General features: G+C 37.4%; 1 protein-coding gene across 1 annotated transcript in view; it reads left to right on the top strand.

Annotated features, from left to right (window-relative positions):
* fmn2b (formin 2b) overlaps positions 1–27,489 on the top strand; it is a 60,101-nt gene that overhangs the window by 12,546 nt on the left and 20,066 nt on the right. The window contains exons 5-8 of the mRNA XM_088016422.1: positions 1,503–1,564; positions 3,894–3,985; positions 4,321–4,450; positions 26,729–26,875. Coding sequence (XP_087872548.1) covers positions 1,503–1,564; positions 3,894–3,985; positions 4,321–4,450; positions 26,729–26,875 — 431 coding nt within the window. The remainder of the gene's footprint in view (positions 1–1,502; positions 1,565–3,893; positions 3,986–4,320; positions 4,451–26,728; positions 26,876–27,489) is intronic.

Raw genomic sequence — 27,489 nt, 5'->3', positions numbered from 1 at the left:
GATAACACAAAAAATCTCTAAAAACTGTAATACATGAATTATGAAAAATGAAGACATTCATACTGCCAGTATCTAAACACACTACAGGGTAAAGCGTACAGGTGTCCAAATCTCCAGCGGTCATTAGGCTGAAAAATTCAAACTAAATCTGGAAAATAATAAAATTGAACTTGAAAAGGAAAATTAAATTAATTTGGATGTAATCAGAGGCGGAAAAATTAGGACAATTCTAAGGGCACCTGACCGACAGGGGGTCCCCCACAAATTATGTTTTTTGTTCATAGAAATAAAAAAAGGGTTAGGGTTAGGGAATCTAATTTTTGGGCCCCAAGATTCCTGGTGGTGCCCCTGGATGTAATGTATGCTTCCACCCAGGGAGCTGCTGCCATGTGGAGGCTTTCGCCTGGGCTGCCAATTAGGCACACTATTGTGGACTCATTGTCTAATTTTTCTGAAATGGATTCAGCCTGATTTTAAAGTGTCTGTCAGACTAAAAGTTACTGAGATCCAAGATATTAGCCGTTCTATGACACGGAGATGTGTTTACTCAGTCAAAAACCCTGCTTAATAACTTATAACCATAGATTTCACGATACTCCCAAGCACTATCGTGAAATCTATGCGCATCTTCTTCCAAAAGACGCTGCTTGATGATCGAATTAGTGCGTTTTATTTATGGACAGGGATATTTTACACAAGTTATTCACAGACATTAGAAAATGTTGCTTGCACTGGGACAGGACGAACAATAAATTGCTTATCATTTATAGACTTCAAATTAAAAAGTGAGAAAACACCACGGGACAGTGAATTTTTAATTTAAGCGAAATCAAAGCTTGATAAAAGTGCAGAAAGCAATAACTAATTTGTTTAAATTAAAAGACAGTGATGCAGTAGATAAAAAGTAACTGCAGATGCTATGAGATAAAATTGTTTATCAATGTTTATACGTGCCAGCAAGGTGGAAAAAGTACAAGAAATTAGACTACTCGAGCAAAAACAAAGTTCTGCTCATCACAAAGGAAATGAGAGCATATTGGTCTCAAACACTTTTTATTTAAAGGAGCAAATATATAAAAATATTATGTGGATTTTTAATGGGACATTAATTTCCGATATATTATGTCAGCTGCTGTTTGTTACTCCTATCTAATAGTTTTAAATAAGTGACTCCAAACTAAGCACCTGATTTTCTGTTTTCAAATGTTGTCAATACAAATCATAATCCTAATCCTAATCAAAAATTTAGATTGCAATGTGACGGCAATACTAAATGATATGGTTGGTATTCCTTTAAACACTTGAAAGTAACTAGAATTATAAATTACATATTTAGAAGATTTTTAATTTGTAACTACCATATTGACACAATTGATGTGATTAATATTATCAAAGAGAATATTGGAAAATATCCTATACTATCTTGGGATGAAGTTTCTTCTTTAGAATGGATTGTCCTTTGAAAACAGCTGTGAGCAGTGACTTTTCTTTTTGTTTTCTAGCCGTCTTGAACTTGGACAACAATGTAGTGGACACAGAGACCCTGCAAGCACTTTATGAAAATGTAAGTTGCTAACAGAAATTTCCTCCATTCAGGTTATGTTGCTTGTCATCCCAATCACTGGCTCTAAAAGCCTTCACGATTTTATCAATAAATCTAGCTTAGAATCAGGTTTGGTTTTTTTAAGCTGTTTGTGTACACCCTTTCATCTGAGATGCATTTTCTGTCCTAGGAATTTGCTTATAAAGGAAATTCCTAAAATTGTCATTTTAAAAAATGACAATTTTTAAAAATCATGACAAATGATTTTTGTCATTTTCTAATGAAAATTGTCTTTTTTTTAAATGTTGAATCCCTTGATTAAGTGAGGGCCTACTAATGCAGAGCTGTGACGTGTAAAGACTTCAGCCTCCAAAAACACAACTAAGTTGTCAAGTTGATTTTAGACTTTTTACTCTTCCTACATCAACTATTTGCAATGGCCACATTTTTTGAAATGTAAGGAGCTACAGTTGAATATTTCCCTCACAAGGCAGCAAATATTTGTTTTTAGCTTCCTTAATACTGATTTGACATTTACAAAGTAAGTACATCTTAAGAATACATACATTTCTTCAATATAATCAATTAAAACCAGCCATCAAATCAAAAATAGACATCAATAACTTTCACCTAGGACAACCATCCCTACTCGATAGCATCAATAAAATCGCAAATTCTCCAAAAACACTCTCCAAACTATATAAACTAAAATCGTCAAGCAATAATGCGCCTCCAATTCCGATCACTAAATGGGAAAAAGATCTATGTTTTGTTTTTGTTTTGAATGTATCTTTTTTTAATGTATATGAAGGACATTTTGGTGACATGCGCTGCTTTAAATATGTCAGCGCATGTCACCAAAATGTTAAATTTGTTCTTTGGGTTGTGGAAGTTGATAAAGTGTGTCCATTGAAGGACGCCGTACTTGGCGTCTGTTACTGTGCGCTGGCAGCTCAACGGTCAGTATTTGCTGTGAATTCTGAAGGTAAGCAATACTGACCGCCAGCTCCTCACTGTAGCCAAATGATACTTTTAATATACAAGTAGTTAGTTTTGTATCGTTTTGTCTTTCTTATTTTTTTTATGTTGTATGTTTGTTGTATCTGTAAACAAAATAATAATAATAATAATAATAATAATAATAATAATAATAATAATAATAATAGCGTTACGAGACTTATGTTGACACGCAGTATTTGCTGTGAATTCTGAAGGCGAAGCCGCTGCGCTGTCAGCTGGTCTGAATAAATGGTCTGAACCACGATGTTAACCGCCATGTGTGTCCGATTCCTGCCTCAAGTTTCCTTCCGACAAAAAACCTTTAAAGAAAACAAGGAACAGCGAGGTGTCATCTCACGCTGCTGGGTTACATACACATACTTGTTTGTTTGTTTTGTTTGTTCTTTTTGTTTGGTTATTTGATCTCTACTGCTGTTATTCGTTCTGTCACATTGTTAATTATTTTGTAGATCAGTACTCCTTTTGTGCTTTTTGTCGCTCTATAATATTCGTCGTATATATATATATATGGAGGACCAAAACCGACATAATAAGAAATAAAAGAATAAATATATAAATAAAAGAATAAATGTATAAATAAAATAATAAATATATATTTTGATAAGAAATTAAAGCATAAATATATTTTTGGAGGACCAAAACTGACATAATAAGAAATAAAATAATAAATATATAAATAAAGGAACAAATAAAAGCATAAATATATATTTTGATAAGACATAAAATCATAAATACAGTATATATTTAGTTTTTCCTTTTCCTTACACGTGTTTTCCATCAAGTAATGTATATATTTTCTTTTTCATTTCCCCTAAACATGTGTTTTTGTCAAGAAAAATAGATATTTTGCTTTGTTGTTCTTTGCTTCTCCCTTTTCTGCTTGCTGTATTTCTGCTTGCCAACCATAACCATTAACCATAATTATATTGTTACGATGCTAGTCATAACAATATAAAAGAAAAAGGGGAAAAAAAATGAACTCATACACAAGAGATTCTACCATGTCTTTATATATAAAATAAAGTGTAATTAAAGTTTTAAAGAAAGCAAATTGCAAAAACCTTAGATGTGGATTTAAAAATAAAATAAAATAAAACAAAACTATAATTTAAGGTGAGTGCACTTTCACTATAACATTACAATTTCTAAGGGCATCAATAAAACATAAAATGTATTCTTCTAATTTTGTTTTTCTTTCTTCTAGTTTTTATGGACTGTTTTCTTGCATGGTTATTGCTGCAGTGGAACAGGAACAAAACACTAAATACATATTTTTGCTGCTACAATGATTACTCCATATTGTGCATAGAATCTTGTATTTTTCCCACAGAGAGCACAACAGGAGGAACTGGACAAAATCGAAAAGCACATAAAGTCCTCTAAAGACAAAGAGAATGCTAAGCCTCTGGATAAACCTGAACAGTGAGTACTTCTCCCACCAACTGAAGTTTAATTACTGGGCTAAATTGTTCCTTGAACTTGAATTATGTTCTTTGCTCTGCACATGTGTGCACTGTTTATGAGGAAAAAGTGCATTGTTGACTTGTCTTTATTATGACTAACCATGGCTAGATGGCTAATTGTTGTATTTAGTTATGACTTTTACTGAAACATGAAAATGATATGAAAATATATTTATAAAATTTTTAACAATTGACAGATATTCCAGAGTTGTTTTAATTAAAATGCACATCTGCAATCCTGTGCTGGCAGAAGCAATCTTACAAATGCCTGCTATCTCATTTGGTTTGTTCCAGATTTCTCTACCAGCTCTCCCTGATACCAGACTTCTCCAGCAGAGTTTTCTGCATTCTCTTTCAGTCCAGCTTCTGTGAGTGTATGTCATCAATCACAAGGAAAATTAACACACTGCAAAGGGTATGCAAGGTGAGTCATCAGAACTTTTACCAAAAGCTCTTGGTAAAAAACATTTAAGAGTAATTCAGTGGAATTCAGAACATGGTTTGGAAAATAAAGTGACTTGTTGGAACCATGCTCCAAGTTCAGAGCATGAAATTACTATCAAAAATGCTGAAATTGAGAAAAAATTCAGTACCAGTGGCACAAAAAGTGGGTATGAACGCTTAGGGGCCCAAGCCTTGCATACAGTGCTACATAGGGGCGCTGCACTAAAGGGGGCACAAAAATGATCTGGGTAATTTTTTTTTCTAGTCAGCATTTTATGTACTTAGCACTTCCCACGCAGGTTTCTTGGGCATGTGCCCCTTCAAGAATGCGCTGGGGTGCGTTTTTTTTCTTTCTTTGAAATTTGAACAGTAGTAGTGCACTTGACAACAGGGAGCAAAAGATGGGGTGGCAGACAAAACACTTCAGGGCACAAAACAGAAAACGGAAAAGGGGAGGGATATAGTTGTTGGAGAGATGAAGAAAAGCTTTTCAAAGTGGTTGAAAGACAGTAGGTAAGTAATATCAGTGTATCAACTTGGGGGTTGTAAATATTCAGGTTAGTTAAAGCTAGCCTAAAATTACAGGTGGTTGTTGTTGTCTTCGCCCTGTATTGAATCAATACGGGACGTGATTTATTCCGTATTTTTATAAATCTCTGATGGACACAAATATCACACATCTCAACAATACGCAAGTGTGATAATAATGACCAAAACAAAACACGGGAAATATTTAGGACTCCCCCACCCCTACAGACAGACAGTGTTGTCACAGTTGCCTAGAGAGGACACTACGCAGCCGCGGTGAGCTGCTATCAACCCGCGTCTTTTTAAAATGTCTACCCTATACGCCACAGTCCTTAGAAGCAAAACATCTGGCAAAAATACAGACGTAAGTGGGAAGACGCACATTTCAGGCTAAACAATTTCAGTGACGTTGAATAGGGGCATTTTTAAAAAATGGGTCGGCGATATTCAGTGGTGCACAGTGGGTTGTGTGATATCAGACAGAATGGATCAGGAGAGGAACACTGCAGACCCGCCAGAACCTAAAGAACCAGACATCAGCTCTCTTCATCAGTCAATGATGTCCTGAGGCTGATTTGGTACAGAACATTTTTGATTCAGTTTCTTATTGTGGTTTTAGTAGACTATTATGGATTGACTACTTGCTTAGGATGCTGAGTTTAGAGGATGATACTTTATTTAATATATAATAGTATTAGCTAAAGTAATGTAAATGGCCATTTAAAGAACAAATCATACTAATAGATTAATAGTACGTATATTTTCTACATCAAAGGAGTTTGTTATGGCTTTCTGTGTTTTTTTATTCAGAAATGTTGATATATTGTACGAATACAATAGTCAGTGTTCGTTTAATGTATTATTTCACTATTATTTTATTAATGTGATTTACCAGTTTGGATAACTTGACTTCCTATCAACGAAGAAAAAACATGCTAACCAAAAATGCTTCAGATCCAGACCTGCGGCCCATGGGCGGTTCTAGAGGGGGGCAACATGTGAACATGGGAACTAATAAATATATTTTGTTAATATTCAGTGATGTGATTTTTTAAACGTCATAATTTTACTTTAACAATGAATTAAAAATTAGTGCTGCACTTTTAGCTGCTGTATAGAGATAGTATCACATTTTCCATCTGCTAGATCAGGATCAGCAACCTGAATTTCTGGAGACAAAAGTGGCTCTTTGGCTCACTTACTATATCAAATGATGAAATATTGCTCTGTTTTTTGTTTGATTCTTTTTCAAATGTCCCTGTAAAAAACGCTGACTACAATTTTCCCCATGAAAAATTTGGTCTAGAACCAACCTCCAAAAAAAAACAAAAAAAAACAGCAAAGACGGTTATATATTTTTTTTACCCAGCTATATGGGGGGCAAACTTATATCATCAGTACCTTTATTCAGATAACAGTTTGCACAGCAAAGTATTATGCTTAGCGATTTTTCTGCAATGGGTAAGTCAAGTGGCAAAATGTAACTGTGGCAAACAATTAAGCGAGATGTTGTGATTGAGTCTGCAACATTTTAATTTAATAATTGTTACAAAGTAACTCGGTTAGCCGTATCGCTACACAGGCATTAGAAACATTCGTTCCACAACCGTCGTCTCATAGCAGCGACGGAGTGATACTGACCCCCTCCGCAACCACGTCAAACTGCAACACAACTTACTAGTTGTAACACACACACTCGCGCACACACACACACACACACACACACACAAAACAGTATTAATAAACAAAAAACAATATTAATTTACCATCAAAATGGCCTGTGTGCCACACTCTCCCCTTCATTAAAAAATGTCCTATGACATTTAAAGCATTTAACATCACCTATGACCCTTTTACTGAAAGTAATGTTATAAGTAATCTACTTAACATGACATTCATTACCCTCATATTAATGTAATAGTGTCCACCACTAACAGAGGATATTGTCACTTTAGATTACAAATTTCAAGTTACATTTAATTCCAGTTCTGTTCAGATCGTCTCTCTAGTGTAACAGAACTTTAATTTCAGCCACAGTTCTTTTGTTCTGATACCAGTCTTTTGTCTCGAAAGCACAGTCAATACATTGTCTTTGGAGAGTTCATATATAGTCTTTTTCTTTTGAATGCAGTTCTTGAACCTTTATACACTGTGTCTTTAACTCTGTTCTTCAACACCTAGAACTACCCAGGGTCACCAAAGTTCTTTTCCGGTTGGGATCATACTCACAGGTAGTTCTTTAACACCTACTTCCACCATAGTTGACTCACCAAGAGCACAATAGGTCAGCATCCTCAGGCGGTGACGTTCTCTCTTTGGGTAGCTGGATGCAGATGGTGGTACAACTGGATCCTCTTCTTCCTCAGAAGGTATTTCTGCAGATGGTTCAGAAAGATCCAGGTGCAGCTCCGTATCTTGGCCTCCATTTTCTTGCTCTGGTATGTTGTCCATTCAATTAGTCCAAGGTTCATTCACTTCTGGTGTGTTTCCTTGGTCAGACAGGTCTGGTGTAAATGACTCAGCATCTGGGTTTAAGCTGACCAGTAACCACTGTGCTGAGCAGGAGAAAACCAGCACACTAGCTTCATTTCCTCATCCCTGTAACTGTCTGAAGTTTTCTCTCGTTGACAAAGATAACATGGAGATGTATTTGACTTAGTCTTTTTAGTCCTTTTTGCCACTTTTGAGTCCATTTCTGGGTTGTCAATTGGCAGACTGTCACAGGGGACCAGGAGGTTCCAATGCAGCACACGACTTTTGCCACCTCCTTCTGGTACTACTTCATACTCTGGGCTGAAATCACTTCTTCTCTTTGTGATGATGTGAACTTTATCCTCTCAAAAGGATGTGAGCTTACAAGGACCTCCTCTCTCTGATAAGTTGTGTTCAAACACACGCCCCCCAGGCCGCACGTCAGCTCCACAACCTTTTTTTTCCCTCTGTTTGATTAACGGGTGGGGGTTTTGGTTGCGATCTCGTATTCTGCTTTGCATTCTGCTTTGCCAATCTTTAACATACTCAGCATAGCTTTACTGTGTTTCATTCGGCTGTATGTTAACCAGGAGATCCATCGGCATACGTGGGGATCGTCCATAGAGCAGATAATACGGAGCAAAGCCTGTAGTGTCACTGCGGGTTCAGTTATATGCGTGCACCATCTTACATAACTTTTTCCAGTCAGCTTTTTGCACACTTGTGAGCGTACGGAGCATAGACAGCAGGGTTCTGTTAAATCGCTCCACTTGTCCGTTACCTTGTGGGTGGTAGCAGGTAGTGTGAGACCCTCGCACATGACAACACCTCTGCAATTGAGCCAGAAACTGGTTTTCAAATTCTTTCCCCATATCGTGGTGGATTTTCTCTGGGAAGCCAAAGCGAAGGGCAAAGTCATCATATTGTTTTTCCACAACTGTTTTTGTAGATTTGTTTTTTGTGGGGTAGGCCTGTGCAAAGCGAGTGTAGTGATCCATTATAGCAGAATATACTCATAAACTTGCTTTCAGGCTTCTACATGCAGAAAATCAACTGAAACCAGTTCGAATGGACGTGTTGTCACAATGGGCATCAGTGGTGCTCTGGCTGCTCTCTGTGGTTGTTTTGACTTTAGACCCTCACACATTTGGGTCACAAAATGTTCTGTGTCCTGCTGCATTCTGACCCAATAAAACCTGTCTCGAATCAGATTGAGAGTCCTTTCGACCCCCAGATGACCCATCTCTTTGTGTAATTCTTGAAACACTAACAGATGATGATCTTTTGGCAAAACTAGCCAAGAATTATGTCCTGCTTTTCTGTATAAGATCCCATCATTGCTGATATACACTTTTTGCCACTGCCTCCAGAGCACCCTGACATCTGCAGGCTCGGTTTTCACCAGTCCTCTGGGGTGGAATTGATCTTGGCTTTTTTCATACATGACTCGCTCAATGAGAGGGTCTTTCTTTTGACTTTCTCTGATCTGTCCTGGTGTTATTGGGGCAGGCAATGTAAGTGAAGATGGATCACTTGCTAAGTCCAGTGTGTTGATGTGAGCTGTGGTTATTCAGACAGATGGGGCATCTTGAAGCACAGTCACCCCCTGAATTGACGCCCTAATCACATCCTGAGTCACCTCCTCTGTATATTGCTGCAATAAGTCATTTATGTCCAGTGGCATGCGAGAGAGGCCATCTGCATCTGTATTGTGTTTGCCTGGTTGATATTTAATGTTGAAATTGAAATCTGCAAGTTGGCGTTTAACTTGGCTGTGGTGAGAATGTAGGTCAGGGGGTTATTATCTGTATATACAGTGAAGTGAGGTGCATGATACAGATAATCTCCGAATCTTTCACATATTGCCCACTTAAGTGCTAGGAATAATTTTTCTCAGGTGGGGTCAGTGTTCTAGATCCGTACCCAATGGCAACCATTTACCATTTTGTTATTCTATCTCTGATATAGAACTGCTCCCAACCCTTCCTGGGAAGCATCAACATGCAGAATAAATGGTTGGGTGAGGTCGGGATACCCAAGGACGGGAGATTCAGTGAGTTTGTCAATAAGCGTGTTTAGAGTCTCTTGATGGTTCTGTGTCCAGTAGTGTTTGATGGGAGGTTACCTTTTTTGAAGTTTGATTAGTGATTGCTGTGTTGTTTTGTAATTACCCAAACCTCTCTGGAGTCACTTAAATAAGGTAAAACTAAAGAACAGTACAGAATGTTAGGGTTAGGCTGGTTCTTTGTCTGTGAATAGAAAAGAGTTTTATTCACTTCATGAATTGTGAACTGAAATAACAAAACCCTGACTCATGTCTACTTTTCCATAAATTGACATACATTTTTGTTTAAAGAAAAAAGCAAGAATGTTGTTTCTTTTTTTCTTTCTTTTTTTTAAACATCCTTCATGTTTTTATCTGAACATAATGTTCAGATAAAAATAAGGGTAATTCAATTTCTAAGTATGATTTTCAAATACTTAGGAAACCTTGATAATAAACTGGTTTTATGTTTATTAATCCTTTGAATTTAGTCAAATGTTCTTCAAATGACTGGAAATGTATAGCTTTGAGTAGATTTTATCTTAGTTTCCAGAGGAGCATGACCCAGACCCCTCTGGGACTGTGTCACTCCACAGCTTCTTGTTTCATTAATGTTAAAATATATTGGCAGGTATGATGTGGTCTTGAGATTCTGTTCCAAACTGAGTATATACAGCTCTAGAAAAAATTAAGAGATCTTTGCAAAATTATCAGTTCTCTTACTTTACTGTATATGTTTGAGTATAATGAACATTGTCCTTTGATTCTACTGACATGTCTCCCAAATTCCAAGCAAAAATATAGCATTTATTTCCAGAAAATGAGAAATGATCAAAATTATGAAAAAGATGCAATGCTTTCAGACCTCAACTAATGCAAAGAAAACAAGTTCATATTCATTTAGAAACAATACTAATGTTTTAACTCAGGAAGAGTTCAGAAATAAATATTTTGTGGAATAACCATGACATTTTCAATGGGGTTCAGTGCAGTGGTCTTTTCATTCTTTCCAGAGCTGAGGACCAAGGTTGGTGTGGAGAAAAATTATGAATTTAATGAGGAATAGGCAGTACAAAGTCCAAAAACCCAGGCAGCACAGAGAGAACGAAGTCTAGGTTCACTTCTGGTAGCAACTGGGAAAAAACTCTGACGAGGCAGGCAGCCAAACAGAACGAACACAACTAGACAAGGACCCGACAAAGACACAGAAACACAGGTGACATTAAATACACAGAGGGTAATCAGGGAACAAGACACACCTGGAAACAATCAAGGGGGTCAACAGGACAGAACAGAGACTCACTAGAAACAGAACCTAAAATAAACACGCAGAGAAACTCAAATCCCCACAGGAGTGTTGTGTTCAAGACCACCTAACCCGAGACCAAGACAAGACCAAAACCAGAGTGTATCGAGACCGAGACAAGACCAAGACTTTTAGGGTCCGAGACCAAGTCAAGACCAAGAGGGAAGGGAAGTTGAGACCGAGTCAAGACCAAGACCAGCGGCCGTGCTACATGACACAATAAAATGTAAAATATGATCAAAATTGCTTCCCAAAATAATCTGAAAGATCCATATTCCCATAAAAACACCTAGATATTAAATACTGAAACGATTCCTCGAATGATTCGAGTACCTCGATTACTAAAATTCCTCGAGGAAAATTTACCTGCCTCGAAGCTTTGTTAATTTATGTTTTATTAGTTAGCGCACCGTGTTCCGGCCGGGACTTCATTTGCGTTGCGAGGAGCTCTCACTTCCGCCTCTGAGTTGTTGACAAAAGCAAAGTCTCAGCGGCATAAAGTCCAATCTTCAAGATTGGCCCGTGGGGATTTTATTGATTGATGATAATGCCCGACTTTTTATCGTTTTTGGGGAACCAATAAGCATCCTTAAAATGACTGGGGGAATGCCTGGAGTACAGCAGCATTTCTCCTCCGGGGCTGCTGGTTGAAAGCGAACGGCGGGAAGAGCGCTGAGGTGAGCGGATAGCCTGAACAGGGCAGGCGGCTGAGTAGCTGATGCTTACCGTGTAAATGTAGCTTTACCGACGAACCGCACAATAAATTTCATATCCCGGTCTGAAGAAACGGGTGGCGGAGCGCATCGTACATGGCTGGTAGATGAGTTTCTGAGTGTGACCAGTGAAGGTGTCGTAAATATCCCGTATTGCTTCCCCCGTTTTCGTCCCCCGGTCTAACCATAGACATAATATAAGCATAGACGCCTCATGGGCCGCTCCGGCGCAGGAAATACGGCGGCCATCTTGGAGCAGCATACCCTCCTACTTTGCTCAATCAAAACAGCAGGAGATGCCTCAGCACTGAGGGATATTGTTGTTCTGGTTGATGGATTACTGATGTGAGGGCTCCACAGACAACATTTCACAAGTAAGATGGACATATTATTGTGTATATATTGTGATTAGAATATTACTTTACTTATTTATGTCCACCGGCGAGATACCAGCTAATATTAGCTACAGTGTAATACGGGTTCAGCCCCGCTATGAAGGCTAACTGAGATTCTGTAAATCTAAAAAAATTAATTATTCTCTAACATTGACTTAGATTATCTGACACAAGGGCCTATATTAGAAATGAAACAATATAACACATATTAAAACTTGTATTATGTGTTATAACATTCACCGGCAAAGTTTACACAGGTGGTAAAAACTATTATTTATATTCTTTCACTCTGTCAAAAGTAAGATACATCCTAAATCTTCCGTTTTTGTTTTTTAAATTTCCTAAAGACACGATGTGAGGAAGAAGAGGGAGATATCTATAAAGAGAGACGGATTCACTGCAGCATGGATGAATGTCACATCGGATTTTGGACTCGTTGGCTGAAAAACATATATATATATATATATTAGGGCTGTTGTAAACGAATATTTTAGTAATCGAGTAATCTATCGATTATTCTTACGATTAATCGAGTAATCGGATAAAAAAAAATTATAAAATGAAATATTGGTAAATCTGGCATAATACCGGTGTTACTATCAGATATCAATATCAGTCCAATTTTTCATATTTGAGCATCCCTAACAGTTGCTTTTTTGTAGTTTAGAAAACTAACCTGTAACAATAATAGCTCACTTTCTAAGTTAACCAGAAGAAAAGTTATAGAAAAATCTGAAATTATATTGAATTTAATAACAAAGAGGCAGGCTCACAAATATGCTTATAAAAAATGTCTACAATCCAGCTTTTAGTTTATGTATTAATCTTCAGTGAGTTTAATAGATTAATTAAACCCACCTTGCCACCTAACCTGTCACGCTTTGGGTTTGAAAATACGGGAAATGCCGCCTGGAGTGGGAGGAGAGGGCGAATGAACGAACGTAAGATGGGTGGAGGGGAGGAAATAGACCAGCGGACTGACGAACCGTTAGTTAGAACGGCGGGAAGAGCGCTGAGGTGAGCGGATAGCCTGAACAGGGCGGGCGGCTGAGTAGCTGATGCTTACCGTGTAAATGTAGCTTTACCGACGAACCGCACAATAAATTTCATATCCCGGTCTGAAGAAACGGGTGGCGGAGTGCATCGTACATGGCTGGTAGATGAGATTTATTAATTTATTTAATATACTATGCGATAGTATAAGCCTAAATTCAGAAACACCATATTATAGCTGATAAATTACGCCCCTCTTTTTGCAGGCAACCTTCTACATAACATTTGTTGTTAAAATGTTGGCATATTTATTGCAAATAAAATCAGACAGCAAAATCATATAAAGGATTCACAACTTAAAATAAATGTTCAAAATCATCTAGCCCATAGTCATGTCTTACCACAAAGATGATTTAAAATGCATATATTTATCAATACTTAACAGAAACTTTACCACAAATTTTACTATAATACTTAAATGATATTTTAGAAAAGTCAATCGTATTCCTGATGTAAATAGGATGTTACACAAATACTTGTCAAAAATTATCCCTGCATTAAATGAACAAGTTAGATACAAAATACTACATATAAAAGACTTACAAACTATCAATAAACCTCCAGTTGAATAGTTTTGTACAATTTTTTTTTTTTTTTTTACATATCTTCATTTTGTGTCCGTGTTTCTTGATGCTCCTTGAAGTAAGATGTGTTCGTTGGCACGTCGTAGATGAAAGATGAAAACTTGTTAATAGGAAAAACAAAGATGATCCTCTGGTCTCCAGCAGCTCATTTTCCTTATAGTTTTGAACTCAGGGTCGTCAGCTCAGTAACCGATGCTCACCTATTTAGGGATTATTATGCCCAGAATTTGGTGAGTTTAACAAAGAGGTCGTTCCCTCTTTTCCAATTTGGTGACATCAAAAGCATAATAGAATGAAATAAATCCTGATGAACATCTAGGTGTGAAGTCGTCCTCCGGTCAGGGAAGATCCTCAGTCACACCAGGTTGTGGTCCTTTGTTATCCAATGAGGTCATCAGCTGGTCACCATACTGGAACAGAGTCTGTCGCCTATCTAGAGCTCCTTCATGTATTTTAACAAGTAATTCCTTCCAATTTGAATTAATATTTTATTTACACTGATTTATTAATTAATACTCTAATTCTTTATTGTTTCAAGTCATATATTGGTCTTGTTATCAAATCTTATTTTAATAGTTACTTTATTATCATAAAGTAAGAGATTTGTTTTGGTAGCTTTTAGTTTTATTTATTTCTCTTTAAAACTTTATTCCTAATTTTCATTTATTTCCTTATGTTAAGTCTCTTCCAGTAATTTTCCTTTTGTATTATAACTCAGTAAACTTCAAATTTTAAGAAGCTTCTCCTTTAGAGCTGTATTTTGTCAATATTTTGACCCTCTTTTATAAAAGGCCTACATCAGAGATAAATGTTTTCCCATTGTGTTGAACCCAAACCTTAACCATATTTTAGAAGCAGTTCCATAATTGTTAATTTGTAAATCTCCAATTTAGACCAATTTAATTTCAGTCATATTTTCTATTTTAAAACCTTAAAGAATGATCAGCCTGTTTTACAAGAATAAAGTTAACCGTGTCACTAAATATAAAAAATGGCTTACTTTATTCCAATCATAGTTTTAAATCCCAAAATTTTAACAATTTTTACCTTTGATCCATTTATTCTTTTGAAAACCTATTTGTAAAATATTTAATTGGATAATGAATTACCCTTTTTATATTATTTATCAATTATCAATACCTTTTCAGTTTTGGGGAGAAATTCGATACAGCTAAGTTTATTAAATGATGTAAATATTTAGTTTAGACCTTCCTGGATGTCTTAAACAACTTATTTTAAATCATATGAAGAGAGATGCAACAATCCAACGATCACCTTCCCTGTTTTAAGAAACACTTTTTATATAAATTATTTGACAAGTAATATTAAGTTTAGTGTATTCAATTTATAAATTTTACTTTTCCATATCCAAATAGTTAACTCATATTTAATGAATTTTGATTTAACTTCAATAACCTCTTTTGCCAAGAAGTAAAGACAACTCCAAACTACAAATTTGCTTATTAGATCAATTCCATTCATTTCCCCCTCTTTCTATAACAGAACAAATGTTCTGTCATAGAATACAATAAAAATCCCATACAACTCATTGAGATGAAACCTGCTGACACTGCTAACCTTACCATCATATAACACAGTTGGATGTAATTCAAACATGGTGTCCCAGATGCTGTTACAATCTGCACACCTCAATCAAAGAATTTAATATTTGATTAAATTTATGAAATCAACACAGAACTTGGTGCCATTAGCTCAGTAAGCTCTGCAGACACCCATCAATCCACTTTAACACCTTAATTTCAAAATCCATTTAAATTTAAATTTAGTTTTACTGAATGGTAGCCCCTGTACTATGCAAATAAAATTTAGATCATCTTCCTTAGTAGATGAAACGTAACACACAATGCAATTCAGCTATGGTTAAGAAAAAATATGTAATTGCAATAGTTAGTCCCTGCCCATTCTTTTCAGGCAGGAAGGAAAACACATTAGCATTTTGTGAGACAAACGGAGTGAATCATGGAGGAAGTTAATGCATTTCCGAGAAATGCAGAGAGTCGTAACCGTTGGTTCACACCAACTCTCTAACTGCATTGTAAAACCTCTGACACCAGGAGATGGGGAGTCCTCAACACTTAGCATTTCACAGCATGGGTTCAGGACGTGAAGGCAACAGGGCGCATCTGTGCTATATAACTAAAGTAAGGAGAGAACAATGGCATCACACACTACAAAAATTAAAAAGAACTTATTCACCACTACCAAGTTTTGTTGGCATCCATTTCGTCTCCAACCTGCAGACTGAAGGGAACCCCAGGAGTGGGCTTTGGCGCTCAGGTCACATGATCAGAGGTGAGAATCCAGGATCAAACATGAGAACACACAACAGGACCACTGCTGAGCGACTTGCCATGCCCCAATTCTTTATCTGCTGAATCAGAAGGTGTCCAGAGTAGCAGTCATTCCCGCAGTGCAGAAACATCTGGATACAGTCCCTCTTTGATGAACTTTGGTCAGCCTTTCGTGGTCGACAGAGCAGGACGTAGAAACCAGCAGATCAGTCATCCTCTGAAACCCCCGTCTGGGTTTGGACAAAAGGCTTTGATCTTTGTGGTCCCGACTCCCTGCTGATTCCAGGCCGTAGAGGACTCTCACAGATAACGCCTGAGTCCCTTTTGTTTTCAGCCAGGTGTGAAAAACAACACTCAAAGCAGACATCTGTTGCCAGGTCCTGTGAGCAGCACTTTGCCCTCATGTGACAACAGAAGAACACAGTTCATCTTCACTGACCTTAGTAATCGTTCAATAGTTTTGGCTTTTATACAGCAGTCCAGCAGAAGATGGGCACAGTTCAGCATCATCATGTCCTTGTTCAGCAGCAACAACAGCGGCCTGATGCGATAATCAAGAAGATCCTTTCTAATCACACCGTCCCATGATCTCTGAGCTTGAAAGACCCTGCCCCCAAGATCGCCATCAAGTCAGAAGGAAGGAGAACTGCCAGAGAAAAAATAATACAAAGTAATTAAAAAATCAAAACTTATGTATGCGACATTTTGTTACTTTCACTATTATAATTAAAATTTAATTTTATCTTGTGATGCATCCTCCCGTGTGGCTCTAGATTTGTTGTTGTTATAGCACAAACGGCCAACTGCCCCAAATCCTGAACTGCAAAAAGAATAAACATATAAATGTATTAAAACATTCCACCATCAGATGTGCCAGAATTAAGAAAATAATGACACTTACTGTTCAAAATCAATAGACGTCAATACCTCGATGACATTCACTCCGTTTGTGCCAAATATCAACTACAAATTTTAAAATCACAAACTCATTAAAGAATTAGAACAAACTCTAGAGCAGGGGTGTCAAACTCAATTTCACCGAGGGCCACTTCAGCATATTGGCCACCCTCAAAGGGCCACATTGACGGTACAAATCAGGAGTGCCCAGGTTCAGTCCTCTAGACTGCAACTTTTAGATGCATCCCTGCTAAAACACACCCCAGGCAAAAGGTTGACTTCCCTCATTAGCAGCAACTCAGTTCTGTAGAGCCTTATAATGAGTAAATGATCCAGGTGTGTTAGAGAAGGAACGCATCTAAAGTTGCAGATGGTAGCTCTGGAAAACTAGACTTGGGCACCCCTAGCATAAAATGTATGAAAATACAATGTTAAAAATAAATTGAACACCTCATATTGTTTGTTAAACAACTCTTTGGAGCTTCTGGTTAGGAAGCGCATTCAAAACCTTTGTTTGAAATGGCGCGTTAAATTCAAGTCTCCATTACAGACCAGAGAAAACTAAAGAGAATGCAACTTTGTGTTAATCCATTTGAGGAGCCGGCAGTTTATCTTGAGGAAATAAATGACGATGCAAAGGTTAATTAGATTGTAACATGCGCAGTGCGCTGCTCAACCACTGCGGAGGCAGTTACGCTACGCCGCTGCGAAGAATTAAAAACCGCTGGGAGTAACTCATCCAGCGGATTTAACAAATGGAGCCTTCTGGGTTCACGTTACCCAGGAGAGCGGCGATCTGGAGGAGCTGCAGACGTAACATCTGTCCGTTTCGGAGAAGCGAAAAAAAAAATAAAAAATCCTTAAAGCGCACACCGGACCCCGCAGGGTAAAACACTCAGAGTCCAGTTGATCTGTTTGGATCAGACAGATCCAACTGACTGATGAATTAGCGCAGATTTTTCTGCAGATGGGAACCAGGAGGAAGTGCGTTCAGACCCCAGCGGGTGAAGTGATGCTAATTTAAGTGAAGTCGCTTAATTTAATTTATTAAAAGTTATTGGGGCCTCAGTCAGTGGTTTTTTTGTCACTACGGAGAAAAATGTAGATGCATTTATCTGCTTAATTTGTGATGGGATCAGGATTCACGGTGAATATTCACTAAACCGCATAAAATGCGGCTAAATAGCCGATGTTAATATGATTATAATTTCACGGATAAAAATAGTACAGGGCCAATTTTTTTTTTTTATTTTTTTTTTTTTATGTTGTCGGTCAAGATAACGGATAACAAAAAAAGTCTAGCGCGACCTGCCGCCCTGACACCAACTCACACACATCTTCATTCACAGTCTTACTTGTAAATCGATTTTTCTTTTCTTAGACGTTTTGATGTTAGCTTGTCGAAGTCTCAGTTTTATTCGCTGGTAAAATCAATAAGCAGCTTAAGGTGACTCTGCTGCTCTCTAGTGGCGAGAAGCCGTAATGTTGGCTGGTAACAATCGGAATGCATTATGGGAGATGTAGTTTGTCGTCAATTCGTGCTCAAAACCTATTTTAAGTCAATCATGGACCTATAAAACGCTGGGGGGGCCACATAAAATGACATGGCGGGCCACATGTGGCCCGCGGGCCTTGAGTTTGACACATGTGCTCTAGAATGTCCTAGTACTAACACTTATAAAAGTTGTGATTGAATTGCATTTTGTCAAATAATTATGAATTTCATATTGTCCTAGTAAATACTAAACATTATTATCATTGTCCCACGCTTCAAGACAAAGTCCTATTTTAAAATTTCAGAAGTTATTCACATTTCATTTGAATTTCATAGCAGTTTTAACCAAAATTTTCCTCAAAATTCACAATTTACACCCAACTGTATATAATCAAAATCAGCAGTGATGCAGAAATCTATCAACAATTTTAAATGAAATAAAGATGACATAGATGTTGTTTAAAGCTGTTCAATTTTAGATGATCAAATCTAATTTAGTAGAAGCTTCTATATCACATACACCATATTTTAGTCAAGCAGGAAGGCAATATGACTCTACATTAAAGAAATCCATAATTCACTATTGTTGAATGAACAACTCAATATTATTGATTAACAAGTTTACAATTAACCGTATCCAAAAATTTACCAGGAATTAGGGTCTACTTCTCCTTCTCCCCCTGTTGATATAATAAAATTATCATTTTGAAAACAATTTTGAATCTATGTTACTGTTATAATTTGCTGAAAAACTAAAATATTGTGACATGTTCCACCATTTCTCCAAATCTTCCATCTAGTATTCAAACTAGAGTGAGATGATGTAAATTTCAAAGTTCTATCTGTAATATCTTATCTTTATAACATCCCCCTGTGTTTTTCTTATTTCAAAAAGAAAAACAATTTAGAGGTGGAAAACCAAAATAGGGGACTTTCCCCATTGTGCTAAAATTTCAACATGTCCAATCAGTTACCCATGTGACATATAAACCAAGTTAATTTAGTTAGAAGTTAGGTTAGTTTGTTAGTGTTGTTAGTCAAAGTTTATGAGACAGTGTCCTAATTACTACATTTATCTTCTTCAAGCCAAGGCTGAATTCTTGTTTCGTATTAATTCTACAGTACAAGCAGACGATTCAGCTTTAACCAGATTGTGATACCAAAATATGTAATCAGCACCTTTAAAAAAATTGTCCATAAAGCAGTAGTAAAAGTAAATTTATGAATCAAAACCTTCACTGTCCCTAAATAGTTTAAAAGAAGAAAAAACATCACACAGCTACTCACTAAAGTGACGTCATATTTACAAAGTGCTTCCTAAAAACCCATCAATGGCCATTTCATTCACACTCAAGCTCTCCATTGAAAGAAAGATGCAGGATGTTACCCCAGATCAAGCTGACCAAACAAATTGAGGTGTGATCCTCCCCCAACACGGCGGTGAGAGCAGGAAGAAGACCCCATCCTCAGTATTTGAAGGCATCTTTACATTAGTTGACCTGTAATGTAACCAATATATTTTCCAATTCTCCTCGATGACATTGGGCAAACACATTAAGTAGTGTAATTCACTTACAGCAACTGAAAAGATCCCCATGTTCACCTGTAATTTGTTCGTCACACTCCAATGTGTAAAATAAAAATATTTGTGAACCATAAAGTTAGAACTTCCCAATTAGTACTGGTTCCATCTTCCAAACACATATTTACCCAAATTTCAAACCAAAATTTGTCCTGTTGAAAGTCTGAAACACAATTATTATAACACCATGGTTGAAAGAAACATAATTATCCAGTAGTTCAAATGTCGTTCAGTTCTGAGTGAACCTATTTCAAAAACTCCATGTTATACACACAACCTTATTTCATGATAGCCCACTGTTATTAAATGGCTACCCAGTAACTAGACCCCCTGTAGGAAAACCCCAAAAACCGTTCATGTGGTTTTGTAATATGCAAAATGGGCTGCACACAAAGATCGTCCTACAAGAAACAAAGTCATTCATTAGTGTTCCAACATGTCCTACATTAACAGTGTAGAAAACACTGTCAAGGAGAAAAACATCATATTTATCAGTTCTGCGTCCCCGTTCAGATTAGTGAGGGTGTTCCATCCAGTGTCAGGAAACCTAGAAATTAAAGTCATTGTAAATGTTACAATATTATATATATAAAAAAGCAATGAGATCATTCCAGTGCTCCAGCCTGGAACTGATGCCACACATTTCTCCCGCTGAGAAAGTAAAAACATCCGTAAATCTGTTATTATGTACTTTTTATTTCAACATAAAACACAGTTCTAAAAGAACTCCCAAAATGCAAATGGAGTGGCCAATGAGGCCCCCTGCTCCGTGACACAGAACCTGTAAAACCTGTAACCAAAATGGAGAAGAAATCTCTGTCCCACAGAAGCATGAGTTAACAGAAACACAGCAACATAACATCCAGCAAAACAGACAAACACATAAGACACAAATCTCTTCTGCACAATCTCAACACAACTCAGACAGAGACAGACAGCAGCGCGCGGTGAAACATAAAATGGCGGACAGACAGACACAAAATCAGCAATAGATCAACCCGCAGCCAAGCACGCACACAAACACAGATACACAGACGACGTCGTAGTTCAGCCAAGAAAAGACAGAAAAGAAAAGAAAATGTCAGGCGCCGGCTTAAAAGAACGTATGATGCATCTTTTAATCTTCCAACTTCACTTCGACAAATCTCTTTTATTCTCATTTCAACTTCTCAGTCCTTTAAGGTGATTCAACCTGTACTAAATTAATTATTCTCAGTCCTTTATACTCTTTGGCAACTCGATTCAGGGTCCCAGAGAAAGACAATACATCCAGTAACAGACTTCTACTTACGGCGACCCGGTTCAGAGAGCCAGAGTAAAGGTGATTCAACCTGCTATCAGTCCTTTAAGGTGATTCAACCCGCTTCAGTCCTTTTACTCCTGGCTACTCGATTCAGAGTCCCAGAGTAGGGTGATTCAACCCGCTTCAGTCCTTTTACTCCTGGCTACTCGATTCAGAGTCCCAGAGTAGGGTGATTCAACCCGCTTCAGTCCTTTTACTCCCAGAGTAGGGTGATTCAACCCAAACCTATCCAATTAATCCCAAACCAGTCCAATTATTAGTCCACTGGAGATGAGTCGTAATCTCCGGCTGATACAAGCCCACACTATCTGAATACACAAAGACCCAAATTCTTTTAAAGAGGTACGGGACGACTCTCAGGGCAAAGAATTCAAAAGAAACCCAGCTTTAGCAGAGGTAGCGCAAAGTCCTGCTGCTTGGAACAGCCACGAACCCCCGTTTATGTGTATTTATTCAAATCCTTAAACTACAGACTCTTTTAGGAGGGATTTTACATACCGCTGCAGTTTCCAAACTCTGTGAGGCCGCACACACCAAGAGCAATCAGCCCCGGTCCAACGACACAGCGCTTCAGACAACCAAAAAAATAATTAAACATTGTCTTACCACACCGAAGCGTCGGGCCAAAACGGATCAATCAGGGCCAAACAGCCGCCCACCGAGACTCCAGAACCGGCATGAGCCCCCAAATGTTAAGGAAGAAAATCTAAAATAGTTAACTTTGGTAAAAGTTTGGCTCTCTCTCTTCCTTTAGATCCCAGGTCCTCTCGGCAGGCCACGTGTAGCCACAAGGAAAACAACAATGCGTGTTGACGTCACAGAATTACAGAATTTAATCCAATATAAGACAATGCATAAACTTAAAAGTAAGACAATGCACAAACTTACACCAGAAACTGCAGAACAATGGAGACATACATTCATTTACCTCACAGACTTGGGAAAGAAGGAAAGAAAGCAAAGACGTGCAAAGACATCTTTGGAGAGTTGCAAGAGCAAATCTAATGTGTTACTTCTGTGTAGAAAGTTTTATAGTAAAAGGCGTATTCTTATCTTTAATTTATTCAAATAAGGCGTATCTTTGCTCATCCAACCAGGAGCTATCTCTGACCCTCTATCTGAAGCCTAAAACCCCTGCCGTGTTTACGGCCTTTCACAGATGAGTGTGAAAAGCTACAACTTCCACTGTATTGTTTTCCCACAGACAAAAGGCAGTTCAAACGATCCTAGCAAACCATCTGCTGTAACTACAGGTAAAATAAAGGTCAAAGAGCCAGAATACATTACTAATTTCAAAACCACAATTAGGCCATTTGAATCAAGACATGCTAAGTTTTAAAACTAGCTTATTTTAAATTTATTTTCTCAACACCACTAAGCATATTTAAATATGATGAACTATGTATTAAAAACATACTTAAAAAATACAATTGTTTATTAATGTTGCTTTGATAGATGTTTGAATATGGTTTACAGTAACAAAAAAGTGTGTTATGATCGATTAAATGCGCTGAAACGTTATTGTGCTGCTAAACACATAACACTGAGTGGAGTGTTGTACCGCTCCAAGATGGCCGCCCTAAATCTCGTCAGTGACAATAGGCGAGAGCGGTCCATGAGGCGTCTATCCTTATGTCTATGGGTCTAACGGTTCGTCAGTCCGCTGGTCTATTTCCTCCCCTCCACCCATCTTACGTTCGTTCATTCGCCCTCTCCTCCCACTCCAGGCGACATTTCCCGTATTTTCAAACCCAAAGCGTGACAGGTTAGGTGGCAAGGTGAGTTTAATTAATCTATTAAACTCACTGAAGATGAATACATAAACTAAAAGCTGGATTGTAGACATTTTTATAAGCATATTTGTGAGCCTGCCTCTTTGTTATTAAATTCAATATAATTTCAGATTTTTCTATAACTTTTCTTCTGGTTAACTTAAAAAGTGAGCTATTATTGTTACAGGTTAGTTTTCTAAACTACAAAAAAGCAACTGTTATGGATGCTCAAATATGAAAAATTGGACTGATATTGATATCTGATAGTAACACCGGTATTATGCCAGATTTACCAATATTTCATTTTATAAATGTGTTTTATCCGATTACTCGATTAATCGTAAGAATAATCGATAGATTACTCGATTACTAAAATATTCGTTTACAACAGCCCTAAAATACTTAATACATTTTACCAATATTAAATATTCCTTTCTGTGCTACAATGTGTGATGGTCTCGTGCCATCCCTAAAAACATAACACCCTGGGCATTTGCCCATATTGCTTATGTAAGAAACCACCACTGTCTGCACCATTAAACATAGCAATTGAGGCAATGCCCTGATGGTAAATAACACTCAACTATGAACACTGACCAAGGAGCAACAAGCAAGAAGTAACCAAACAGAAGGCGCTCATTGTGACTGTTTTCACTCTCTCTCCCAGTACATGAAGCCAGGCAGTCTGACACCATGGCAGACATTACAGCTGCCACTTTGAACAAAAACAAAGAGCAATGTGCATGCTCTTCGTGCTCTTTCGTTCTTGTGTTTTAGTTATTTGTTAATTTAAATATCAACGTACATAATTAAATAAAATAATGATGCAGTGTACACAGAGCATTACAAGAACAAAGAACGGGTGTTCTGTCAGGTCAGATAGTCATACGCTTAGCTCAGACATGCATATGCTGTCATTACCATATGATTGTATTTAATCAGCAACATAGAATCATGACGTAGATCATCATATAATTGGTTATTAACAGTTGTATGGCATCCAGCTGCAGCCAGACCTGCTTTAAATACACTTTGAAACCACGACAACGCATGTATATCTATCTAGTTATCATATTATGTCATATTCTAAACAATTTAATGACTTATTTTCGTCATAACTTGTTGCGTATGCTGAACTGACAACTCCACTGACAGTCAGACTTCTTAATGCGCATGCGCTGGCATGGTACTCACTGCATGTATGCTGTCCTGACAGTGTATGGCTATCTGATAGAACACCGGCTATATCTGTTAGACACGTCATTACCATAAGATTTCATTTAATCAGCAACATAGAATCATGACGTAGATCGTCATACACTTTGTTATTAACAGTTGTATGGCAGTGAGTTTTACACAGGCGTGTGTTGTAGCTGACTCCAGCTGCAGCCAGACCCTGCTTTAAATACACTGTGAAACCATGACAACACATGTATATCTGTATAGTTATCACTGAAAACAATTTAATGACTTATTTTCGTCATAACTTGCTGCGGTGCACTGACAACTCCTCTTTCGGTCGGACTTCTTAATGCGCATGCGCAGGCATAGTACTCACTGCATGTATGCTATTCTGACAGCGTACGGCTATCTGATAGAACAACGGCTCTCAGTAAGTGACACTCCAGTCCTATCTAATAAGTAAAGAGCCGTGGAGAAGAATCGACTGTTTCTGAATGTCACATCACTATATTGCAGACTTTTGGACACAGCGTTGTCCCATAAATGCGACAAGTCAGTCTACACCTCCGCACAATAATTCAGCGCAGTGAGTGACTTTTTTTCATCACAAATTCTTGTCTCTGTACAGCTAGCTTTGCTAACATCACGTCAACGGAGCTTACCTTCTTTGAGCTACTTTTCTAAGTGACGAAAACAGTTAGACGTTGTCCCCATCGTCTCTGAAAGCGAAGCGCTGCTGAGTTAGCTCTGGCCATCGGATTTCTTACTATTTATGCAGCGCTATTATATTACTGACGATTAGACAAACATTTTCTGCCGCTGAGAGAAAACCACTGCGCATGTCCTGGAGCGCCGCGCGCGAGTGAAAGGTGGGGAGGGCAAAGAAAGGGGGGAGTAACAGAAACACATAGTTGCTTGGATTTTAATCGGTGCGTTTTGCATCCACTGAAAACAAAGATGTTAACAAATAAACTGGACAGTATGCTGCACGTTTAGTGATATTTTCACAGTTGCGGTCTCGACTGGTCTTGAAATAAAATGCCGAGTCCTCAGAGCCCGAGACCGAGACAAGACCGAGACCAAATGCGGTCGAGTCCGAGACGAGACCGAGACCATCAGAAAACGGTCTCGAGACCAAGACCAACTTCGAGTACCACAACACTGCCCCACAGTTAACAGTTTTAGTTGGACAAAACTATTTAATTTCGTATCTTAATGTATGTAAATAAGCAGTGACATTTTAAAAAATGCATCAATGAATATCTTCTCTTGGGCCTTAGCCATGTTGGGGGCTAAGCACCCCTAAAGGTCAGATCCTAGAAGCCCTTGATCCCTCCATGATTTCCTGAGACCGAAAAATAATATAAATGGCAATTTAAAAACAAATCATATAAATATATATATGATATATATTTTCTTTACAATATCTATTTATTTAAATATTGTGAAGAGAAACAGTTTATTTTTTTAACATTAAAAACGTTTGTTATGGAAAATGTTGATATGTTTTATAAATAATGTGTTTTGTGGTCAATATTATTTCACTGTTTTATTAATGTGTGTTGCCAGTTTGGATAACCTGACTTCCTATCAAGACATAAGAATGATGGAATACATGCTAACAAAATTCCTCAGTCACAGACCTGCAGCCCATTGGTGGTTCTAGACACAGGCTAACAGAAGTGGCTCTTTGGCTCACTTATATATTAAATAATGAAATATTGCCCTGTTTTTGTTTCATTCTTTTTTAAATTGCTCTCTAGGCAGCAATTTAATCACACATGTACATTTATTATTATTGATACTTTAATTAAAGATGAGTTGTACAAGTTTATGTGTGCATCAAACACACTTAAACCTGTGTTTATCTGTGTCCTCTGTGTCACTATAGCTCTTGGACTCAAAAAGGTTGGTGACCCTTGTTATAGAACTTGGCAGGGGGACACTTGAGATTAAATGTCATTACTCAAAATAGTAGTGCCGTGATGTATCTGATAAGTCAGATACATCACAGTGTCCAGTCAGTAACTGTACATACACCTCAGAAAGTATGTAGTTGTGCCCTGGGGTAGTACCACATTGAGCCACTGATGTCACATCAGGAGCGTGAAAGAACATGGGCCAAGATTGACATAGATTTGTTTCACTGAAGTAGTGTGTTGATTATCTGTGTATTTATTTTGTTAAGGATTTTTGTGGCTCTAGTAGTCTTCATAGTGGTGATTGATAGGAAAGTTTGTTGTGAGAGAGAATGTAACAAAGGTCAACAGGCTAGAAGTCATGACAAGCCAGGCTTGTTTGTAGCAGAAATATTAGTCCATTCTGTTGGAACCAAGCCTGCTTTTGGTGATTGTTTTTGTTGTGCCTTTTCAGGAGGAGGTTTGTTTTTGATTTAATATTGATTTTTTATCTAGATGGAAGTTAGTTGGTTCAACAAATCACTGTTGATTGTTTAGTTCTTTTACAAATATATTAATAAAATAATCAGATTTTCATTTTATTTTGTCCTTCTCCTTATTCCCATAGATTTTTAAAGGCTTTTTTTTTTTTACCATATATATATCAGAAAAAGAAATCAACCCATTGCATTATTTGCCTTTGTCTTCAACCTTTTTGACAGACTCTGCAGGACAATGTTTCAGTGAAGAAGATTCTAGGTTTGGTTCTGGCATTTGGTAATTTCATGAATGGTGGGAATCGAACAAGAGGTCAAGCTGATGGCTTCACTCTTGAGATTTTGCCAAAACTCAAAGATGTCAAGAGCAATGTGAGTACAGAAATCATATTTTGTTAAAACATTCCAATTTGAAATCATATTTGGGCCTCTTGATTTTTTTTTTTTGTCTTGTTTTGTTTTGTGCAAAATGTACTAAAACACTTTCCAATTTCATCTTAGCCACATATTTTTTTCCGATTGTTACTGTTATTTTTGGTTTACTTTTACACTAAGGTGCTCAGTAGTTCCTCCAGCATTTAAAAGTATTTAAGAGAAAAGTTGTTGGGCCTTAAGTAGTTTTTCTTTTTTCTTATTATATTGCACCTTGATGGAAATAAATGACAGATCCTTAAAAGAAGATTGGTTTCTAAAGAGCCAAAACAAATCACAAATGCTGATTAATCATTGCAAAAACCTAAAACAGTTCAGCAACCTGATAAAGAATGCTGGTTCTATTCTGGCGATGACTGTGGATTGTCTGGAGATGATGATGGAAAGAAGGATTTTACATCAAATGAAGAAAATTATGGACAAGCCTGACCATCCTCTTCATTAAAGTGTTATAGAAAAACAGGTTTCTTTAAATTTATTGTAATACAGATGTCTACTGGAGATCTTTCCTGTCCACTGCCATCACTATCTACAATAATTTTTTTTATTAAATT

Source organism: Poecilia mexicana, unplaced genomic scaffold, assembly GCF_051168715.1.
Source record: "Poecilia mexicana isolate PSO_F unplaced genomic scaffold, ASM5116871v1 scaffold_19, whole genome shotgun sequence".
NCBI classification, from domain to species: domain Eukaryota; kingdom Metazoa; phylum Chordata; class Actinopteri; order Cyprinodontiformes; family Poeciliidae; genus Poecilia; species Poecilia mexicana.
Note: the sequence above shows the minus strand (reverse complement) of the source record. Positions and strands in the feature narration are given on the sequence as shown.